Source organism: Gopherus evgoodei, chromosome 23, assembly GCF_007399415.2.
Source record: "Gopherus evgoodei ecotype Sinaloan lineage chromosome 23, rGopEvg1_v1.p, whole genome shotgun sequence".
Classification (NCBI taxonomy): Eukaryota; Metazoa; Chordata; order Testudines; family Testudinidae; genus Gopherus; species Gopherus evgoodei.
Genome location: NC_044344.1, coordinates 6,414,264 through 6,432,916, shown reverse-complemented (window position 1 = coordinate 6,432,916; position 18,653 = coordinate 6,414,264). Strand labels below are relative to the sequence as shown.

At 49.3% G+C, this 18,653-nt stretch overlaps 2 protein-coding genes across 5 annotated transcripts in view; one reads left to right on the top strand and one right to left on the bottom strand.

Annotated features, from left to right (window-relative positions):
* ABI3 (ABI family member 3) overlaps nt 1–18,653 on the bottom strand; it is a 52,269-nt gene that overhangs the window by 7,658 nt on the left and 25,958 nt on the right. For 2 of the 3 annotated variants that reach the window (XM_030541209.1, XM_030541210.1), the window contains 3 exons: nt 11,258–11,425; nt 9,375–9,551; nt 1,602–1,687 (listed from right to left, as the gene is read on the bottom strand). In XM_030541209.1, coding sequence (XP_030397069.1) covers nt 1,602–1,687; nt 9,375–9,551; nt 11,258–11,425 — 431 coding nt within the window. Of the gene's footprint in view, nt 1–1,601; nt 1,688–9,374; nt 9,552–11,257; nt 11,426–16,969; nt 17,438–18,653 lie in introns of those variants that run through there. The other variant, XM_030541211.1, reaches the window with a different exon arrangement.
* Nucleotides 1–18,653, top strand: part of GNGT2 (G protein subunit gamma transducin 2) — a 29,515-nt gene that overhangs the window by 2,594 nt on the left and 8,268 nt on the right. Inside the window, exons 1-2 of one of the 2 annotated variants that reach the window (XM_030541212.1) lie at nt 2,676–2,769; nt 16,551–16,713. The exons of the other annotated variant lie outside the window; for it this stretch is intronic. The gene's annotated coding sequence lies outside the window, so the exon portion shown is untranslated. Of the gene's footprint in view, nt 1–2,675; nt 2,770–16,550; nt 16,714–18,653 lie in introns of those variants that run through there. 2 annotated transcript variants of the gene reach the window in all.

Genomic DNA, 18,653 nt, shown 5'->3' with positions numbered 1-18,653 from the left:
GTATCGCTATGTGCTTGTACAGCACCAAGCACAAAGGGGTCCCAGTCTGCCCATAACAGAAACAGTAACAGCAAATGGCCTTGCATAGAGCAGGGCCCCGTACAACCAGACAGCCAATGAAAAAATTAAACCAGCTTCCCAGAGATGGAAATCTTCACCTTAGATTAAAACTACTCCATGCACTTTCAGTCTGACAAATTAAGGCCCTTTGTTCACATCTGCCCAGGTCTAGCAAAGGCAGGGGCAATACAACCTCTCCCTTCCCCTGGACTCCACCTGGGTGCCTCACCCTGACATCCACGCCCTGCGGACACGAGGAAACTGGCTGATGACAGTTTTCTGCAACAAGCACCAACTTTATGGCATTGATAGGGCTCTGGAGGGCCTGAGAAGGGAGGTCAGTTTCCAGGCTCATTCAATATGCTGGGTGGCTTAACGGCAGCGGGCTACATTCATGAAGAATCCTAGGTGCCAAGCGAACTTTCACTGCAGAAACATAGGTGCCAAGCAATGCTGGTCACTTTCCGAGTGCAGGGGCAGTTGAGCAGGGGTTTGTGAATCCCTGATTCTGGGATTTAGGTGCCTAAAGTGGCAGGTAAGTGCCTAAGACCTTTCGTGAATGTAGCCCAGCGTGTCCTTTATAAACAGTTCTTCCCTCAAATGCTACAGCTGCACTAATGATACTACTAGGCACAGCTGGAGGAAGTTTTCCAACATTTGGAAACGCTAATTTGGCAAAAATCAAAATGTTGCTCAGGAAATGTTCTGCTGTTGTCAAAATTTCCCACAGAAAATTATCAAAACCTTTTGTTTCGATGCAGTTGAAACTTTTCATCTTGTATCTGATGATGTATTTTATAGTTACTCTGTAATTGCCTACGCAAAACATTTTGATAAGGTCTAAATGGAATTTTTCCTAAAATGAAATATTCTGGAATATCATCTCACAAAAGATTCCAAGGTTTCTACTTTATCATCCTGGTTCAGAATGAAACTAAATTTTGAAATCTCAGCGTTTCCCCTGGGACAGGAATGCGGTCCATGATGGGCCGCCTAGGTGCTACATCAATACAAATAACAATACTTTCATTTTTGACCAGCTCTGCTTGTGGCTATGTCTGGACTAGTATTAGTTTGGTCACACTCTAGTCAGGGCACATTTATAAACGGCTTACAAAGGGTTAACGCTATAAGCACGTTACTGACATGAGTAGACTCTGTTCTAGAGGGGCACATGCAGATCAGGAGATGTTTCAGAGGGTGATATGCCATGGGTAAAAGCAACCTCCTGACCTACTGGACTCTACCACAAATGATCAACCGTTTAGTAAAACAGCTATCAATTTTTAATTAACCCTTTCTAATCCCTCTATACAAGGAAGCTTACTGTGAAAAGCGTGACCATTATTTGCATAAGGGGCAGACTCAGACAGATGTTGGACCTTAGGGAGCTGAATTGAAAGGTTTATTTTCCAGTGGGGAGGGGGGAAATCTTGCCGCCTCTTTATCAGGCTTGTGTCTTATTTAGGACAGGATGGTGGGTGGAAAGTAGGGTAGTGGGACTGCCAGGTATCAAGTGCAAGAGAGTGGTGCCATCTCACCCCAGGGTGCCCATTGACTGTCCAGATGATGTCTTGGATCCTTTCCAAGTCAAGGTTCCCGTTCGTGACAATTGCGTGCTCTGGTCCTAGAGCCAGGGAAGAAGAGAGAAAGAATCAGTGGACGCCTAGAGAGAACAAACCCTGAGAAGCTTGCTTACAAAGACTCACCAACCGAGGGAGTTACCCACAGAGAGGAATGGCTGTGTGTGGCGAAGATCATTCTCATTCTTAAGCCTTGTCGAAACTAGGGATATTTGCACGGGATACCAATGCAAACTCATAATGCAGACACACTGCATTGGTGCAAAACATGGAGATTTTTCCAGTGCGACTGGCCAAGGTAATTTACCAGTTGCAGTGGTATAGCTGTGACAGTGCAAAAAACCCTCCAGTGCTGCCAGGGCCCTGAGAGAGAAGCGAATTAATTTGTGCCCCCTGTTAATGATGAGCCAAGGGTGCTCGCAACAGTCTCCACTTCTAGATTACACAGACAACAAGGCCTTGCTGATGTAAACCTGGTCTGAATGAATTCTCCCCTGACAGAGGGGGAAAAACTTCAGGAGCAAATTGTATTTACATGAACATACCCACTCTGCTTAGATATCCAGCAGATAAAGTGATTAACTTTGGCTGGTGTTGGGGTACAAATCACTTTAGTACTGAATGCAGGGGTAGTAAAATGCTGTTACCAATGTTGTTGTCATTACTGTATGAATAAAGAGGAGCAGAACTGTGCTTAACCTGTCCCAAATGAGGGAGTCCACCCTCAGCTGAAAGGACCTTATTAAGCTAGAGTCTCGAATGCCAGAGCCCTGGGAAAGTAAGAGGGGTGAGGACAGGTGTCCCAGCCAGGAGGTGTAGATTCTCTCTAAGAATCCTCTGTTGGGTTTAACCTGTTCCTCCCCACTGTTCAATGACAGAGCTAAACAGGCTTCATTAGGAACCTCTTTGATATGTTAAAGTGCTCAAAGGAGAGCTGAAATCACCTGACATGGGGCAGTGTTTCTGCCCAGCCTGCAAAGAGCTGAAAATTACTAAGAGACTGAGCTGCAGAGGTCACAGCAAAAGAGGCAGGTGGCAGCAGAAGGTGGCTGACAGTCAACTGGCGAACAAGTGGGTTGGTGAGGCAGTGAGCAGAACGAGCAGCTGACGAGGCAATAAGCAGCTGGTGAGGAACTGTGACTGGTGGGACAGCCAGCAGAGAGGAACCGTGACTGGCGGGGCAGCAAGGAGCCGCAGCTGGCAGGGTGGCCATGTGGCAAAGAACAGTGGCTGGCAGGGCAGCCAGCCAGAGCAAGTGCAAGCAAGTTGCCTTCTTCCCCAGGTGGGAGGTGAATTCACACAGACGCACCTCTGAACCCTGGGCCCTCACTGACCAAGGACAACTGCTGTGTATGGGGTATGGGTAGGGGGAGCAGAGAAGGGCACAGAAAAGGAACTTTTGGTTATAGAACTCAAGAACATGAGGCGGAAGGCACTGCCCCACACATTCTGGGGTGGTGGTCCTACTCACAGTTTTATGATTATGATCCTGCTTGTGGCATTCTCTCTAATTAATGTTGGGTGACTTCCCTCCTTTCATTAAACGTTTCTTTTCTGTGCTTGCAAGTGGGGAAGTATTGCCTCCCAGAGGTGCCCAGGGGTGGTGTGTAATTTTCCCAGGTCACTGGGTGGGGGCTTGAGCCTGTTTTGTGTCATATTGTTGAAAAGGAGCCCCTAGGTATTGAACCCGGCCATGGTTGCTGCTAGCTCCGCCTGGCAGAAGGGTTACACTAATAATAATAATAATGCTTTGTATTTTCTGCATCTTTCATCAGAGGAATGTCATCAGGCATCACCGTTGTGGTGCTCTGCTCTGTCCAATGTTGATAACAGTCAGCTGCGTGGGTGTGTTTCCTCTGTGCGCTGCCCCGGCTCTGCACAGATAGCTGGCACAGCAAACCCCGAGGAAAACCCCAATGACCACAGACTCTGATAAGGTACAAAGGCACCCGGCCAGGTTTGTTGCCAGATGAAACACAGTCTCTAGGTCCCCGAATCAGATGTCTACAGTTCTGCTAGTACAGATGTGCTCCCTGACAATAGACCGGCTCAGTCAGTGGCGGGACTTACCACTGTCCCCTAGGCCAGACCAAGACAACCTCTCAGAGGTCTATTTTTTTATACTGGCGCAAACGAGTTACATATCACTCCTAACATATTGAGGTAAAACCCCTCTACGTGTCAGGGTGCCGCCTATTACCTTGTACATGTTGGTTCAAACAAAACAACTCTATCCATCATATTATCCTTTTAACCCTGTCTTTAGGATGGGTCAGCATGTTCCTGTTATCTGAGGGGGAATGTGCTTGTGCTGGAGCATTCTGGTTTACATCACTTGTGCCCAGTACCTTTTAGGTATGTGTGTTTTTGTAGCATCAGCCCTCTTCATGCCAGATTCTGTGCAGGGGTGGCTCTATGTATTTTGCCGCCCCAAGCATGGCAGACGGCTGCTTTTGGCAACGCGCCTGCGGGAGGTCCAGTGGTCCCGCTCCTTTGGCGTACCCGCTGCTGAATTGCCGCTGAAACCGCGGGACCGGCGGACTTCCTGCAGGCATGCCGCTGAAAGCAGCCTGACTGCCGCCCTCACGGCGACTGGCAAGGCACCCCCTGCAGCTTGCCGCCCCAGGCACACATTTGGTGTGCTGGTGCCTGGAGCTGCACCTGATTCTGTGAGCAGGGCCTGCCTCTTGCTCACAGCTTAACTTTGTTTTATATCAGCAAAGTCTTGACCATTACTTTAGCTCAGGCCTTAGGCCTCTTACCAGGCCTCTGATACAAGAACTACAAAGCATTTTACAAACGTTCATGAATTCTCCAACCATCCCATGCCACCTTCTGAGGGGCAGGTGTAAGGACACACAATAAGCCAGCGCAAAGCCAATGGTATAGACTGGGTTAAACCTCTATGGAGCTAGTGGGTGTAACCACTGCCCTCTAGAACTATGTGGGCAAGGGGCTTTGCTGGTGATCTTCTGGGGTAAGGGTGGGTGTGTACGTGAGAGAGAGAGAGCAGGGTTTCTCAAACAGGGGTTGCCGCTTGTGTAAGGAAAGCCCCTGGCGGGCCAGGCCAGTGTGTTTACCTGCCCTGTCTGCAGGTCCAGCCGATTGCGGCCCCATTGCCAATCCGCGGGCAGTGGGAGCCGCAATCGGCCAGATCTGCAGACAGGGCAGGTAAACACACTGGCCCAGCCCGCCAGGGGCTTTCCCTACACAAGCGGCAACCCCTGTTTGAGAAACCCTGAGCTAGAGAGAGATGAGACAAGGAGAGAAAGCACACAGAAACCAGACAGAGCTACACACACAGCCTAGACAAGTCCAGTGGAGTGCTGGCTAAAAAAGGCTTGGGGCTATAATCAAAGAAACTATCTCCAGTTGTTTGGTCCCTCTGGTGTTCATGGAATCAGGACTTTGTAACTACACAAGATTACATCAAAGGGCACCTGCCTCCAGCTGGAACAGCCCGTAAGACCCCAGTCTGTGGCTAGCTGCTTGGGTCAGAAGGGATGGCACTGGAAATAGGCTCCAGGAGTCGTGATTTCCAGCTGACTCTCATAGCCAGCATACTATGCTCTCAGCCAGAGCTGGGAATGAAACCCATCCATGACTCCTGCTCTAGCTAGCGGACTGTACTCCCTTGCCCAGGACCCCAGACTTCCAGCTCCCTGATCTAACCAACAGACCCTACTCCCTCCCAGAGTTTGACATAGGAGTCCTGTCTCACAGGGCTCCTGCTACCCCACACTGCTGAGGGAATCCAGAGAGTCCTGCCATGGCTACACAGAGGTAAAAGTAAGTTATATGGACAGCTACAGCGTCTTTCAAGTGCAAATGCTGCCCCCCTTTAACTATCACAACCCACAGTCTTGTTGCTTCCGAGCAGCAGCCCTGGCAGCACCAATAATAGCATGAAGTCTTTTTTCCCCTGTTACCAACAAGCAAAACATCCTAAAATATTAATACATGTTTCAGAATTGCCACTCTCCTCACTATGCATCGCTGCATCTTTCTTTTGTACCCTGCCAGCACAGCTAGATCAAAATGAACAGGACATGCTGTCAATCCACTGAGGAAGTTACACAGCTGCAGCTGTTAGGAGACAAATGGTGAGAGAGACAAGGCCAGCAAGCCAATGCACCGCTGGTGAGAAGACTCTCGGGAAAGACGCCCCTTCAAATGATGAGCATTGACACGTGGTGCATCACTTCCTTTGCCAGTCACTTCTCCACAGGAACAAAGCCCAAACTTTGTAACACTGGGCTGGTAGTGTCCTACATCTTGTTACACTTGAACGCAAAAGGCCAGGTTTCCCCTGGGGTAACTCCACTAAGCCAGTGGAACCACCGGAGGGGCAAATCTGGCCTCTTGATCTGTTCAGACTCTTGTTCACTTTCTCGGGACATTCCTACTGAGCAAGGCACTAGGGTATTTCTGACCCTGCCGCCCTGTATTAGTGCGTGGCTCCTCTTATAAAGTGTCGCGCCTGCTGGAGTGCAGCAGGATGAGTTTATCTGAGAGGCTCAGGAGGAAGATGTAAGAGTGGAAAGATTTTCCTGTCACTTGGCCTGAGGATCTAGAATAAAACAAGCAGGCCAAACAGCTTGTCCTGAAGCTGGGACTGGATGGCTCAAGCAGTCGGAGCCAGTGGCCTCCGGGTTGGACTAAAGCCCATGTTCGTAGTGAGCAACCAAAAGCTGTTAGCATCCAAGAGCTGTTCAGGGCCCAGTCTGCTGGGTCTCAGCCCAGCCTCCGGTGGGCAACCATCCATGCAATCAGCAGAGAGCCAAACTAACAGGATCAAGAGGCATGAGCTGAGGACAGGGTGGAGGAAGGTTGGGCCACCATATTGACAAGATTGGGTACGTGGCTGCACATCTTTCTGTGGCTAGCCAGGCTGTAAAGCCATGCAGCCAGTATCTGTCACCAGTGCCACATTCACCTGCCCTTTAAAATAGTTAAATGGAAAACTAACACAAACTGGAGAAGCCCAAACCCTAAGAAAAACCCTCCTACTCTGGTAAACGCAGCATTTTACTAGGGGCCAGGCACCAAGAGAACATTACCCCCACAGCCCACCAGAATTAGCAGGAAAGGAATGGATCAGAACCATTAAGCAGCTGATCTAAAGTCAATGGGTGGGGGAGGGTCTTTTCATTGACTTCAATGGCTTTTGGATCAGGCCTTAAGGAACAGACTGTCACACGAATTCACGTACTGCCAGTAGGTGCTGATGCTTTGACAAAATGGCCATTGGCGTCGCACAGGGAGCTGAGCATATCGGAAGATCTGGCTTTTATTTAGCTCCCTCAATGGAAGCAAAGCTCATTGGGAAAAAGTCTCACCTCTGCCATGCACAAAATAGCACTGAGAATGTCCTTCAGACCAACGGGGCAAATCAATTAGCCCCAGGGAGCAGCAGAAAGCATGCAAGAGCTGGGTGGAGGAAGCAGCCCTCGGAGCTGTGGTGCACGCTGCTGAGAAAGCGGAGGCGGTCGTGGGAAAAGAGAGCCCGAGCAGACAACTTCCCGTATCTGCATTAAGCCAACCGTGGCAGTTTCGATCTCGGGTGGTTACGGTCGTCTCAGATTGCCGGGTACCTGCTGATGAAACCCTCACGCATGGGATTTTTTTTTTTTAATCCTTTTGGTTTCTTAAAGGTGATTCACAAAAGAGAAAAAAAAATAGGGCTTGTGGCACTTTTGCTGCTTTCAGAAGAAATACCAGAAGGGATTCAGTCATCCCCTCCCCTGGACAACTGGCTGGACGACTGGAGAACTGGGAGGATTATAACACTACAAATACAAAGGGAGCAACATCAGAGTCACCAAGAGAAGAAAGGATTTTTAGTCGGTGTCTCAAAACAACAAAGTGCATAATGGCTATTGAATCGAAAACCTGGGGGAGCAAAGCTCCTTGGTAAGGACTCAGTATCCCTCTCCCCTCCGACTCCGTTCAGGGATAAGAAAGCCATGCATCCATCTCTGAGTCATCCAAGAAGCTCTCCATCAAAAACATTGAAGGCAAAAAAAATAAAATAAGCAGCAACAGAAAGACACCCTTGCAGATCATTTTACTACATCGTATAAAAAAAGGGGGAAACTGCACAGATCCATTTTATTTTTCTTTGGCAAATCATCTTTACCAGCAGAGTCTGAGCAATATGCGCCTGGGAGACAGCAATGCAGCACCCAGAGCGATGTTGAGAATGGGTTGCCCAGTGGTTAGGGCAAATAACCTTTACCCCTTCCACTCTGGCTCCAGTTCCTGCCAAGGCTTCCATCTATCAACAAGCTCTGCTCTTGTTCCTTTCAAAGAGGAAAAGGAGGGCTGGGCTGTGGCTCACCAGAGGACTCTAGCTGTCCACAAAGGAAGCGCTTAGAGACGCTGTGTCTGTCTGCCTGCCTCTGCATGAATCAGCAGAACTCCTGGTGTGTCTCACATACACCCACACAACCCTAACTCACTGACAAAGGTTGTCCAAATGTTGAGGCCAGATTTGGACTCTAGTGTTTTCTACAGCAATTTTCTTGCGACTCTGGATTATAATGTTGGGATAGAAGGGATTTTACTCATTTTATTGGAGCTCTGGAATGGCTGACTTAGAGGCAGACAACGCAAGATCCATCCCAGGTTTTATACAAGACCCTACTGCACACTGGGATTGGACGCTTTGGGATTGGGACTGTTGCGTCATCTGCATCAGCAGCAATGTTGGCTGTATTCAGGAAGGTGTGTGGGCTAGTGGCTAGAGCAGGGCTCTGGGAGAACTCTGGATTCTTTTCCCACTTCTGCCACTGACTCACTTTGCGGCCCTGGGCACCTCGCTTCACCTCGCTATGCCTCAGGTCCTCCACCTGTTGTGGTGGATAATAATTCCCTACCTTGCAGGAGTGTTTGAAGGGTTAATTAATGTCTGTAAAACATGGTGAAGCCTCTTGGATCAAAGGGGAAAGTTACATACTCTGAGTGCACCATAACACTTCAACTAGCAGAAGAAGGTCGAGCATGACCCAAGGACTGGAAGCTGAAGGTAGACAAGACTGGAACTGAGGCATAAATTTTTAATTGTGAGAGTTATTAACCACTGGAAAAATTTACCAAGGGTCATGGTGGATTCTCCATCCCTGGCAATTTTTAAATCAAGATTAGATGTTTTTCTACAAGAAAATCCTCCAGGAATGATTTTGGGGCAGTTCTCTGGCCTGTGCTCTACAGGACATCAGACTAGATGAATCTATGAAGAGTGAATAAAGAAGAATTCAGTGAAGCTGAGAGCTCTTTACCTTAGACTGATAGGCCAAGACTTTCAGAGGCGATGTGTGATTCGGAGTGGCTGACTTGCCAGACGTTGAGGATGGTTGATTTTCACAGGGCAGGTGCTCAGCACTTTTTGAAACACGGCCTTTTCAGATATGTCAAGTTGGGCACCCAAAGAAAAATTGGAGTACCTCAGACAAAATTAATAATTTCAAACTGATGACCATACTTTTCTACGGCCGGGTGGGATTATTATGCTCATCTAGCAGCCTGACCTGCGTAACACAGGCCACAGAATCTCACCCAGAGATTCCTCCAGGGCAATTAGTCTTCCCTGCTATGTAAGCAACACTATCAATCCCAATAACTGCCAACTGAACTAGCGCCTCTCTCATTATGGAGCCTGAGTGTGGTCACTTCAAACTCCCCGTGACCTGGGACACAACAGGATGGATTTCACCTGAGGTTTATTCTGACCTTTATCCCATGACCGACGTCATCCAGGACGCTGAAGTTGAGGGGTTTCCTGTAGTAAGCTTCCAAGGGTTCCTGATATGTTGGATAGATGATTTTCTGGTAGTGGGGGAGCCTCTTGCAGACTGTCAGCGTTCCAATCTCCCGACGAGCCACTTTCTCCTTGTGCACGTCCACCATCTGCAATGAGAGACCTGTCACCTTCCCTGCCAGGGCCTTTCCCCTTGGAGGAACCTCAAACCCCTGTCATTATCCCACTAAGGAGCATGAGTTTCTCCATCTGAAATTCGTGGGGCTCCAGAAGCACTCTTCCCCCTACATGAGAGGCTCTTGTGTGGAGACCACAGGCCTGGGAGCCAGGACTCCTGGGTCCTCTTCCCAGCTCTGCAATGGTCCTTAAGTTCCAACCTCTCTCAGTACCTCAGTTTCTCCATGTATAAAGTTGGGGGTGGAGGGGGCAGGGAAGGGTTGCTGCCTCTCAGGGAGGGGTGGTGAAACTTAATGAGGGCCTGCTCCTGAACTCCGTGGTGCAGTTCCCACACTTTAATGCTGCAGGATCAGGCATGTGGGGGCAGATGCTCACCTGAGGTAAATGGACATAGTTCCATTGACCTCAATGGAGCTACACCAATTTATACCTGCTGATGATCTGGCCCTTCATGTTCAGAAAGTCCTTGGAGAATCTCGCTCAAGACAAGCAAAGGCCCCAGCTCTTCGCAGCATTTATCCATTCCTCTGCAGTTTCCTGACGTGGTTTCCCCCCGCCCCTAATTATTATTTTCCAGCTAACAGGAAAGTTACCAGGCAACTTTCACGCACAGGAAAAGGGCTGGCTGTGACTGAACATTCCACACGCATCCGTAGACTCCAGGAGGATAAGGATGGGGGTGGGGAGCAGTCAGATACACACGGTCTTGCTGGGCAGAGAGTCAAACCCTTCAGTCAGCTATGGGGCCGTCTTTCCTTTGCGGTAAGGGACAGGGCCCGCATGAAGTTAGCAGCTTGCTATTGTGTGTGTCAAACTGAACAGGGCTCCTGGGAGCAATTCCTGCAGGGCTTTCCCGCTTGTGGGGCAAAGGGGTCTTCATGCCACTTGCCTGCATTGCAGGGCGTGCACATGTGCTTGAAAACTGTCCTCACTTAAGTCCCAGCACAGGATTCTCAGGAGGTGCAGCGAACCCACGACTCCATTTAAACTCAGTGGGAGCTGCAAGTGGTCAGCCCTTGCGAATCAGGCCTCACTGTCTCCCCAAAGGGATCTGGGGCATTTTGAAGGACTGCCAATTATTCTTCATGCTATGACAGCACCTAAGCAGCTTGATCAGGAATGACAGCCTCATTATGCTCGGCTCACATACAGGAGTGACTGCAGGCTATAATCATGGAGCAGGGCACGTACAGTAGAAATCCCCCACATACCGGTATCAAACCCCACTTGAGCTAACCACAGGATTTGAACCCCCAACTTTCAGCACTGAAAACACAAGCCTCTACCACGTGAGCTAAAGGAGCACTTTCATCAGCTGCCAATATAAACCTCTTACGTGGACCAACCCCAAGCCTGGCGTCAAAGAGCCACATGTTCAGCGTGGCCCACCTGTGTACAGCGCAGAAGTCACAGGCAGTGGGTGAGGAGTCGTAGAGCATGTCTCCGCTGCAATCAGAGGTGAGATTATCTAGCTGGCTCACGTAACAAGCGAAGCTGCAGCAGCATGGGCATGTACTCGAGCGGTTAGCCCATGCAGCTGTGGCTTCTCTGCTGTTATTCACCATCTAGATCAAAGCTAGCTCAGGGCTGTCTACACATGCTGTAGTTCCACCACTGATGCAATGTAGACATACCCAGGGTGAACCACCCCCATTGTCTCTCTGCATTTCTCACCCACCTGCGCAATGCAGCAGACGCTAGCTTCCACCTGGTGGAGTTCACTTGCATGCAGGTCCAACAGTTGGAGGACGTTGCTGGCTAGATTGCTGATCTGGTATGCGACACTAGCCAAGGACTGGGCACTGTAAGCCATGGTCTCCTCCAGGGCTTTCCTCTTGTCTGTTGCCTAGAACAGAAAAAAAAAAGTTTGGGAGTCACCCTGGCCAGACTCTGACACCATCGTGATGGCGCAGTATAAGAACCGAGAGCCAGGAGACTGGCATGGTGTCAGTGTCCACAGGCTTCTCTGCCATTCTACCACTATAATCTTTAAGAGGTTTTGGACTCGGGATTTGGATACCGGTCCTTTGGTATCTAGGCCAACAGTTCTGGTGTCTCAAACGGAGTTCGAGGAGACCAGTTTTCATTTACATAGGAATGAAGAGCTGGTGTAAGGTGCAGGAGTGACCGCTCTGAAGACTACTTGCCCTGGGGATAAACACAGATTGGGCAATGTAAGTGCAGGCTCCTTCTGCTCCCTGTACTATCCCCAGCTGACATGCCTAGATGATGCTCTGAAGAAACTGCCCCCTATATCTCCATGGGCCATTTTTTCCTGGCTTCTCAACTAAGACAGCCAACAAGGAGGCCAAATGTGACAGACACTTGGACTTAGGAACTAATCTACGACCACCAACTGCATTCACACAGCCCGCCAATCAGCCTTCAGCTGTCAGTGGTGTAACAGACTGGCTAGTGTCTATGTGAACCACTGCCCTTTGCTGGATGGATCAGAACTGCTCGGTTGTATGTGTCATAAGCCCTTTACTGTCATGGAACATAAGACTGACCATACTGGGTCAGACCAAAGGTCCATCTAGCCTAGTATCCTGTCTTCCAACAGCTGCCAATACCAGGTGCCTCAGAGGGAATGAACAGAACAGGTAACCATCAAGTGATCCATTCCCTGTCATCCGTTCCCAGCTTCTGGCAAACAGAGGCTAGGAACACCATCTCTGCCCATCCTGGCTAATAGCCATTGATGGCCCTATTCTCCATGAATGTATCTAGTTCTTTTTTGAACCCTGCTATAGTCTTGGCTTCACAACAGCCTCTGGCAAAGAGTTCCACTGTTTGACTGGGCATTATGTGAAAAAATACTCCTAGTTCTTGTGTTGAGCAAACAACACTTCCTTATTTACTTTCTCCACAACAGTCATGATTTTTATAGACCTCTATCATATCCTCCCTTAGTCATCTCTTTTCCAAGCTGAAAAATCCCAGTCTTATTACTCTCTCATATGGAAGGCGTTTCATACCCCTAATAATTTTTTTGCCCTTTTCTGAACCTTTTCCAATTCCAATATATCTTTTTTGAGAGGAGACGACCACATCTGCAAGTAGTATTCAAGATGAGGGGGTACCATTAATTTATATAGAGGCAATATGATATTTTCTGTCTTCTTATCAATCCCTTTCTTAATGATTCCCAACATTCTGTTTGCTTCTTTGATTGCCGCTGCACATTGAGTGGATGTTTTCAGAGAACGATCCACAGTGACTCCAAGATCTCTTTCTGGAGTGGTAACAGCTAATTTAGACCCCATCGTTTTATATGTGTAGTTGGGATTGTGTTTTCCAATGTGCATTACTTTGCACATGGAAATTCCCCTTTAGTTCAAAGGTTAAATGCCTGCTTGTTTTGGAGCAGGAAAATCCCATGTTCTATCCCCACCATCACTTTGAAGTTCTGCGAGGCCAGAGTTTGAGACAACCATGAACTCTTAAGCAGCCTTGGATTTGTTACAATGATTTTCAACCAGTGCCAGAGGCAGAGCTGAAAGGTCCCGTAGCCCAGCCCCAGCTCACTAGCATGATTCCTTTTATTAAGAGCAAACCGGGGGGTGTCCCTGGTCAATTAGACCCTGAGGATAGTTTATTGCTGGCAAGAGGTGGGGCTCTCAGGAAGCGGAGCCAACTGACTGTGCAAAGGATTCTTTAGAGACGGCGTCTTTTAATTGGCGTCAGGCTTAATTTTAAGATGTTTCCTTCTGCTTTCCAAATGCATCAAACTTCCTTCAGCTGCGTCAACAGAACAAAAGCAGGTCACTGACACTCATTACTCAGGGACACTTGTCTCTGCCTGAAACTACACCGCCATTTCCCTCCAGCCCCACCCTGGCCTTGACAGGAGGATGAAGACAGGTGTCAATCCCTGTTTGTCGGTATTGTAGCCGTGCTGGTCCCAGGATATTAGAGAGACAAGGCAGATGAGGGAATATCTTCTATGGCACCAACTTCTGGTGGTGAAAGAGACAAGCTTTCAAGCTACACACACCTTCCTAGACCTGAAGAAGAGCTCTGTGTAGCCCGACAGCTTGTCTCTTTCACCACCAGAAGTTAGTGCCATATAAGATATTCCCTTGCTCACCTTGTCTTGCTGTTACTCCAGACAGGGACGCCAAGGTGTTCTCACTTGGGAAGCGGAAACAAAACACCTAGGCTACGTCTGCACTACAGCCTACATCGGCAAAACTTATGTCGCACAGGGCTGTGAATATTCTACCGACATAAACGTTCGTGTGCACAGCGCTATGTCAGTAGGAGAGCTTCTCCTGCCGACATAGCTACCGCTGCTCGTGGAAGTGGTTTTTTTATGCCGACAGGAGAGCTCTCTCTTGTCGGCATAGAGCGTCTTCACCAGGCACACCACTCTGTACGTACAGACATGGCCCTAGAATCCTGCACCCCCAGCCTGGGACGTGCTGGAAATGGATCTTCTGTTCCAGCTGACCTGAGTGGAAACGAATGAAGACTTGATGCAAAGGGCTCTGCGGTCAATGTTGAGTCTCCCATTGATTTTAATGGGCTTTGGATCAGCCTGTAAAACCCTCATCTTCTGTGGAACAAACAAAGAGTCTTAGGTAGGCTACAGCACTGTTTGCCTGTTGCTGTGTGACTGCAAGCTGTCCTCTTCTCAAGCTAAGCAGGGTCAGGTAAGCTTAGTTCTTAGATACAATCCTTTCGGGAAATCCTCAGCAGTGCTAGCCATTTGGTGGATAATGTTTTCTGAGGCCATGTCTACATCTAAAATTTTGCAGCGCTGGTTGTTACAGCTGTATTAGTACAGCTGTATAGAGCCAGCGCTGCAGAGTGGCCACACTTACAGCAACCAGCGCTGCAAGTGGTGTTAGATGTGGCCACACTGCAGCGCTGTTGGGCGGCTTCAAGGGGGGTTCCGGGAACGCGAGAGCAAACCGGGAAAGGTGACCAGCTTCGCCGCGGTTTGCTCTCACGTTCCCGGAGCCACCCAGCAAACCGCAGGGAAGGAGACCTGCTTGCTCGGGGTTCCGGGACCGAGAGAGCAAACCGGGGAAGGAGACCAGCTTCGCCGCGGTTTGCTCTCGCGTTCCCGGAGCCACCCAGCAAACTGCAGGGAAGGAGACCTGCTTGCTCGGGGTTCCGGGAACGAGAGAGCAAACCGGGGAAGGAGACCAGCTTCGCCGCGGTTTGCTCTCGCGTTCCCGGAGCCACCCAGCAAACCGCAGAGAAGGAGACCTGCTTGCTCGGGGTTCCGGGAACGAGAGAGCAAACCGGGAAAGGAGATCAGCTTGATTACCAGAGGCTTCCTCCTTCCACGGAGGTCAAGAAAAGCGCTGGTAAGTGTTTACATTGGATTACCAGCGCTGGATCACCAGCGCTGGATCCTCTACACCCGAGACAAAACGGGAGTACGGCCAGCGCTGCAAACAAGGAGTTGCAGCGCTGGTGATGCCCTGCAGATGTGTACACCTTCAAAGTTGCAGCGCTGTAACTCCCTCACCAGCGCTGCAACTTTCTGATGTAGACAAGCCCTGAGTCAGTGTGTGGTCATGGTGTTAGCACACCTCCGGGGCTGGGGGGCTGATTTTCACAGGAGATACAAAACCAAGCAGCCAGTCATCTGTGGTCATTCAAGATTCACTTCAGTCATTGCTGTTTTCACAACAGCACAAGTGCTACTCTGGTGTCCTGCCCAAATTCCAGCTTGAACAATTACATTCTATGTATTGAAATTCCACCTGTATTTTCAACTGGACACGTTGTGATTCTTCTCTTTGTGCCCTGAATGGTTGTGTGGTTCCATCTGTGTTCCACCCCAGAAGTGGCTGCATTTAAGAGTGACTAGTTTAATCCCTCACACCAAGAGTTTGCATAGCCCTTTAGAATCCATGTGGATCAAATGTGGTTAAGACACACTGGACTTTGATGCTGCACACCAGGATTCAAATCTTGCTTCTGCCACAGACTCCCTGTACCTCAGTTCCCCACCTATAAAATCAGGATAATGCTGCCATTGTTTATTTGGATTGTATCTGCTTTGGTAGACCACCCCTCAACAGAAAGCCCTGATCTCAGTTGAGGCCTCTAGGTGCCACCACAATGCAAAGGAAATAAGAATAGATACCAAGATCATTCTCCACTCCCACTTGGAGAAGAGAAGGAGGTGTGTTTTAATTCCCAGGTTGCACATGGAAGGGAAGAACGCCGCAATTTCTTCAATGAAGCAGTCACAGAAAAAGACAGCTGCTCGCCCAAGAACTATCACTGAAACATTGTTGCAGTGACTAAGCCAGGAACTGCAAAGCCAAGGCTGCCATTTGCGGCTCTCGGGGGTTCTGCTATTTCAAAGGTGCGTGACCTGAGCACAGAGTTTCAGCTTTTATCTCTGCGTTTCCTGACACGTGATTCTTGATGTCACCATGTGGAACAATTCCCTCCCCCCGTTTGTGAATAATAGGTTTTTAAAGGGAAGAATGACCAATCTAGAAATTAACAAGGAAAAACCTTATTAGAGTTGATCTAGTCTTTATCGCTATATAGTACAGCGCTTATACTTACAGACCTTCAGCGCGAGCTTGTAGTTAAGACTGGATGTAGAGACAGAAGATCCAGGTTCAATCCCCAGCTCTGCCACCCACAGACCCCATGACCTTCGGCATGTCACTTCACCTGCCTGTACCTTAGTTCCCCATCAGTAAATGGGGGTCACACTTTCTACTTAGCTAAGCTCATTGAGCTCTAAAGAGGAAATGTGCTATATAAGAGCTACATATTATCACTGTGCTAGGCGCTGTGCAAACACACAGGGCTTGTCTTCACTATGGAAAAAGGTTTGTCCTTCACTCAAGTTAGCTAGTACAAGATAGAAGCCTAGTGAAGAGCAGGCAGATGCTAGGTTCACAGACTTTGCAGGTCAAGTTAAAGACCAGGCTCCCTGGGGGTTGAATTTGAGTTAAGAACACACCTTTCCCTCCTGTGCCCCACCACAGCGAAGCCATGGTCTCTCTGCACCTCGGAGCTTACAATCTAAGGACACAAGACACCAGGGCACAGTAGATGGAGTGGTTTCTCTAAGATGACCGAGACCAGAATACGGGTCTTCCAAGGTCCAGCCCAGTGCGCTAGTCACTGGACCACACTGTCTCTCCAAAGGTAAGATGATTTTCCTTCCTTCTCTTTTTACTCTGCACAGACAGCACCATCTGATCCTTTGCATAAGAGCCTCTGAAGTTTTCATACCCCTAACAGCATGCCCGAGATCCCTGCACCTGCAGCATCATGCTTCTGCCCCTCCTGGGCATATGCTCAATCAACCTCGGGGGAAGCCCACCACAGCCCAGCACACACTCTCCCCAGTCCCTGAATGGAGTTTAGCATGGTGTGCTGGGGCCAGAGAGCACACACCTACCTGCATGTAGTTGTCCTCACAGTAGTCGGCCACTTTGTGAAGTTTGCTGTAATTCTCCCTCAGGACTTGCCTGGCAGAGGGGATTTCATCCTGCTGAAGTTTCTGCAATTCAGACATGCTGCTGCTTTGCTCTGTTCCCACTTCCTTCTCTGTGAGAGCTGCTGTCCTAGCCTTGTGTTTTGAACCTTGCAGCTCTCAGACGCGCGGGTGCAGTCATTGGCTGGGGAGGAGCTCAGTCACGCTTCAACTGCCTTCAGCAGCAGTGAACCTTTTCCTTTGCATCTCTCACAGAGAACTGAGGACCTGTCATCTGCCTCAGATTCACTATGCACTGGTCACCTGCCCAGCCACCCTGGGGGTTAATTCAAAGACACCCGACCTCCAGCTCCTAACCCCCTGCTAACCACCCTTGGGTCCTTGCATCCCAGCCCCTGATCTGGAGGCTGACTGATACAAAGAGAAACCAAGGCGATCGGAATAACTCAGGAAACTTCAGAATTGCCCGGAGAGGAAACTATTATTTTAGCCCTGGGTCTCTTTACTGATTGCTCCATATGGGTTCCCACGTTCTGTAGGAGAGAGGAATTGCAACACGAACTGGGCTGCAGCAAGGAGGAAACTGGTGTCAAACCATTGCTCTGATCCTCTTGGGGAATGGGTGGATGGAAGAGGAGCAACGGAGACAGGGATATGGAGCCACCATGGGAAGCTCTGGGGACCAGGCGAGAGAAAAGCAGCAGTGATAAAGGATGTGAATCATGTTCCCACTGGCTGAAAAGTAAGTGGGCAATGGAAAAAGAAGCATTTCCAAGAAGAACCCAGCAGCTAGGGAAGCTAAACTATCAGGCAACAGCAGGCTCCTTAGGCATCAACTCGTGTCCCACTCCTGCCATCTGCTTCAGGCATTTGTTCCTATGTTCATAGCCGAACCTGGGTGCCATGCTTGGTTCTCTCTACAGCTGCAGCTCCTGTGTAGTGCATCTAGGGAGTGAAATCCTGGCCTTACTGAAACCAATGAGTGGGGAGTTCGAGACGAATGCAATACAGCAGTGGGGTTCCTCGTATTCAGCGGGACCAAGGTTTCCAGCAGAGACAGGCCTGAACCAACCCCTCAGATCAAAACAGCCCTGAACTTGGGCAGTTCAAAACCCAACATCTGGCTCAGATATTTATGCCATGGGCTCAGCTCTGCTTTCCAAAGAACATGCAGGGCCTGGCATCACTCCACATGCTACATAGCAGTTGCCCCTTCACTCAGTCATAAACAAAGCTTTAACCTGGTTATGGGCCAGTCTACATGATAATGTGCCACAATGGGGCTCTTCCATTCCAGCCCCTCTGTGCTGCGCTGCCACTTTATCTCCCTAGCTGGGGATTCTCCCAATGTGAGCAAGTCCCCATTGACACAGAGACAGTTTAGTCTGTTTCTGCTCTACCCCAGAGCACAGAGGATCCAACCACAGTGCAGTAGCCAGTTGGTGCACTTTAGAGCAGCTCCTAGGCAGCTCTAATCATTGCATCATCCAAATTTTGGGCTGGAAGGGACTTTGAAAAGTCATCAAGTCCAGCTCCCTGCATGGAGGCAGGACCAAGTAAACCTAGACCAACCCTGACAGGTGTTTGTCCAACCTGTTCTTCAAAACCTCCAATGATGGGGATTCTACAACCTCCCTTGTAAGCCTAT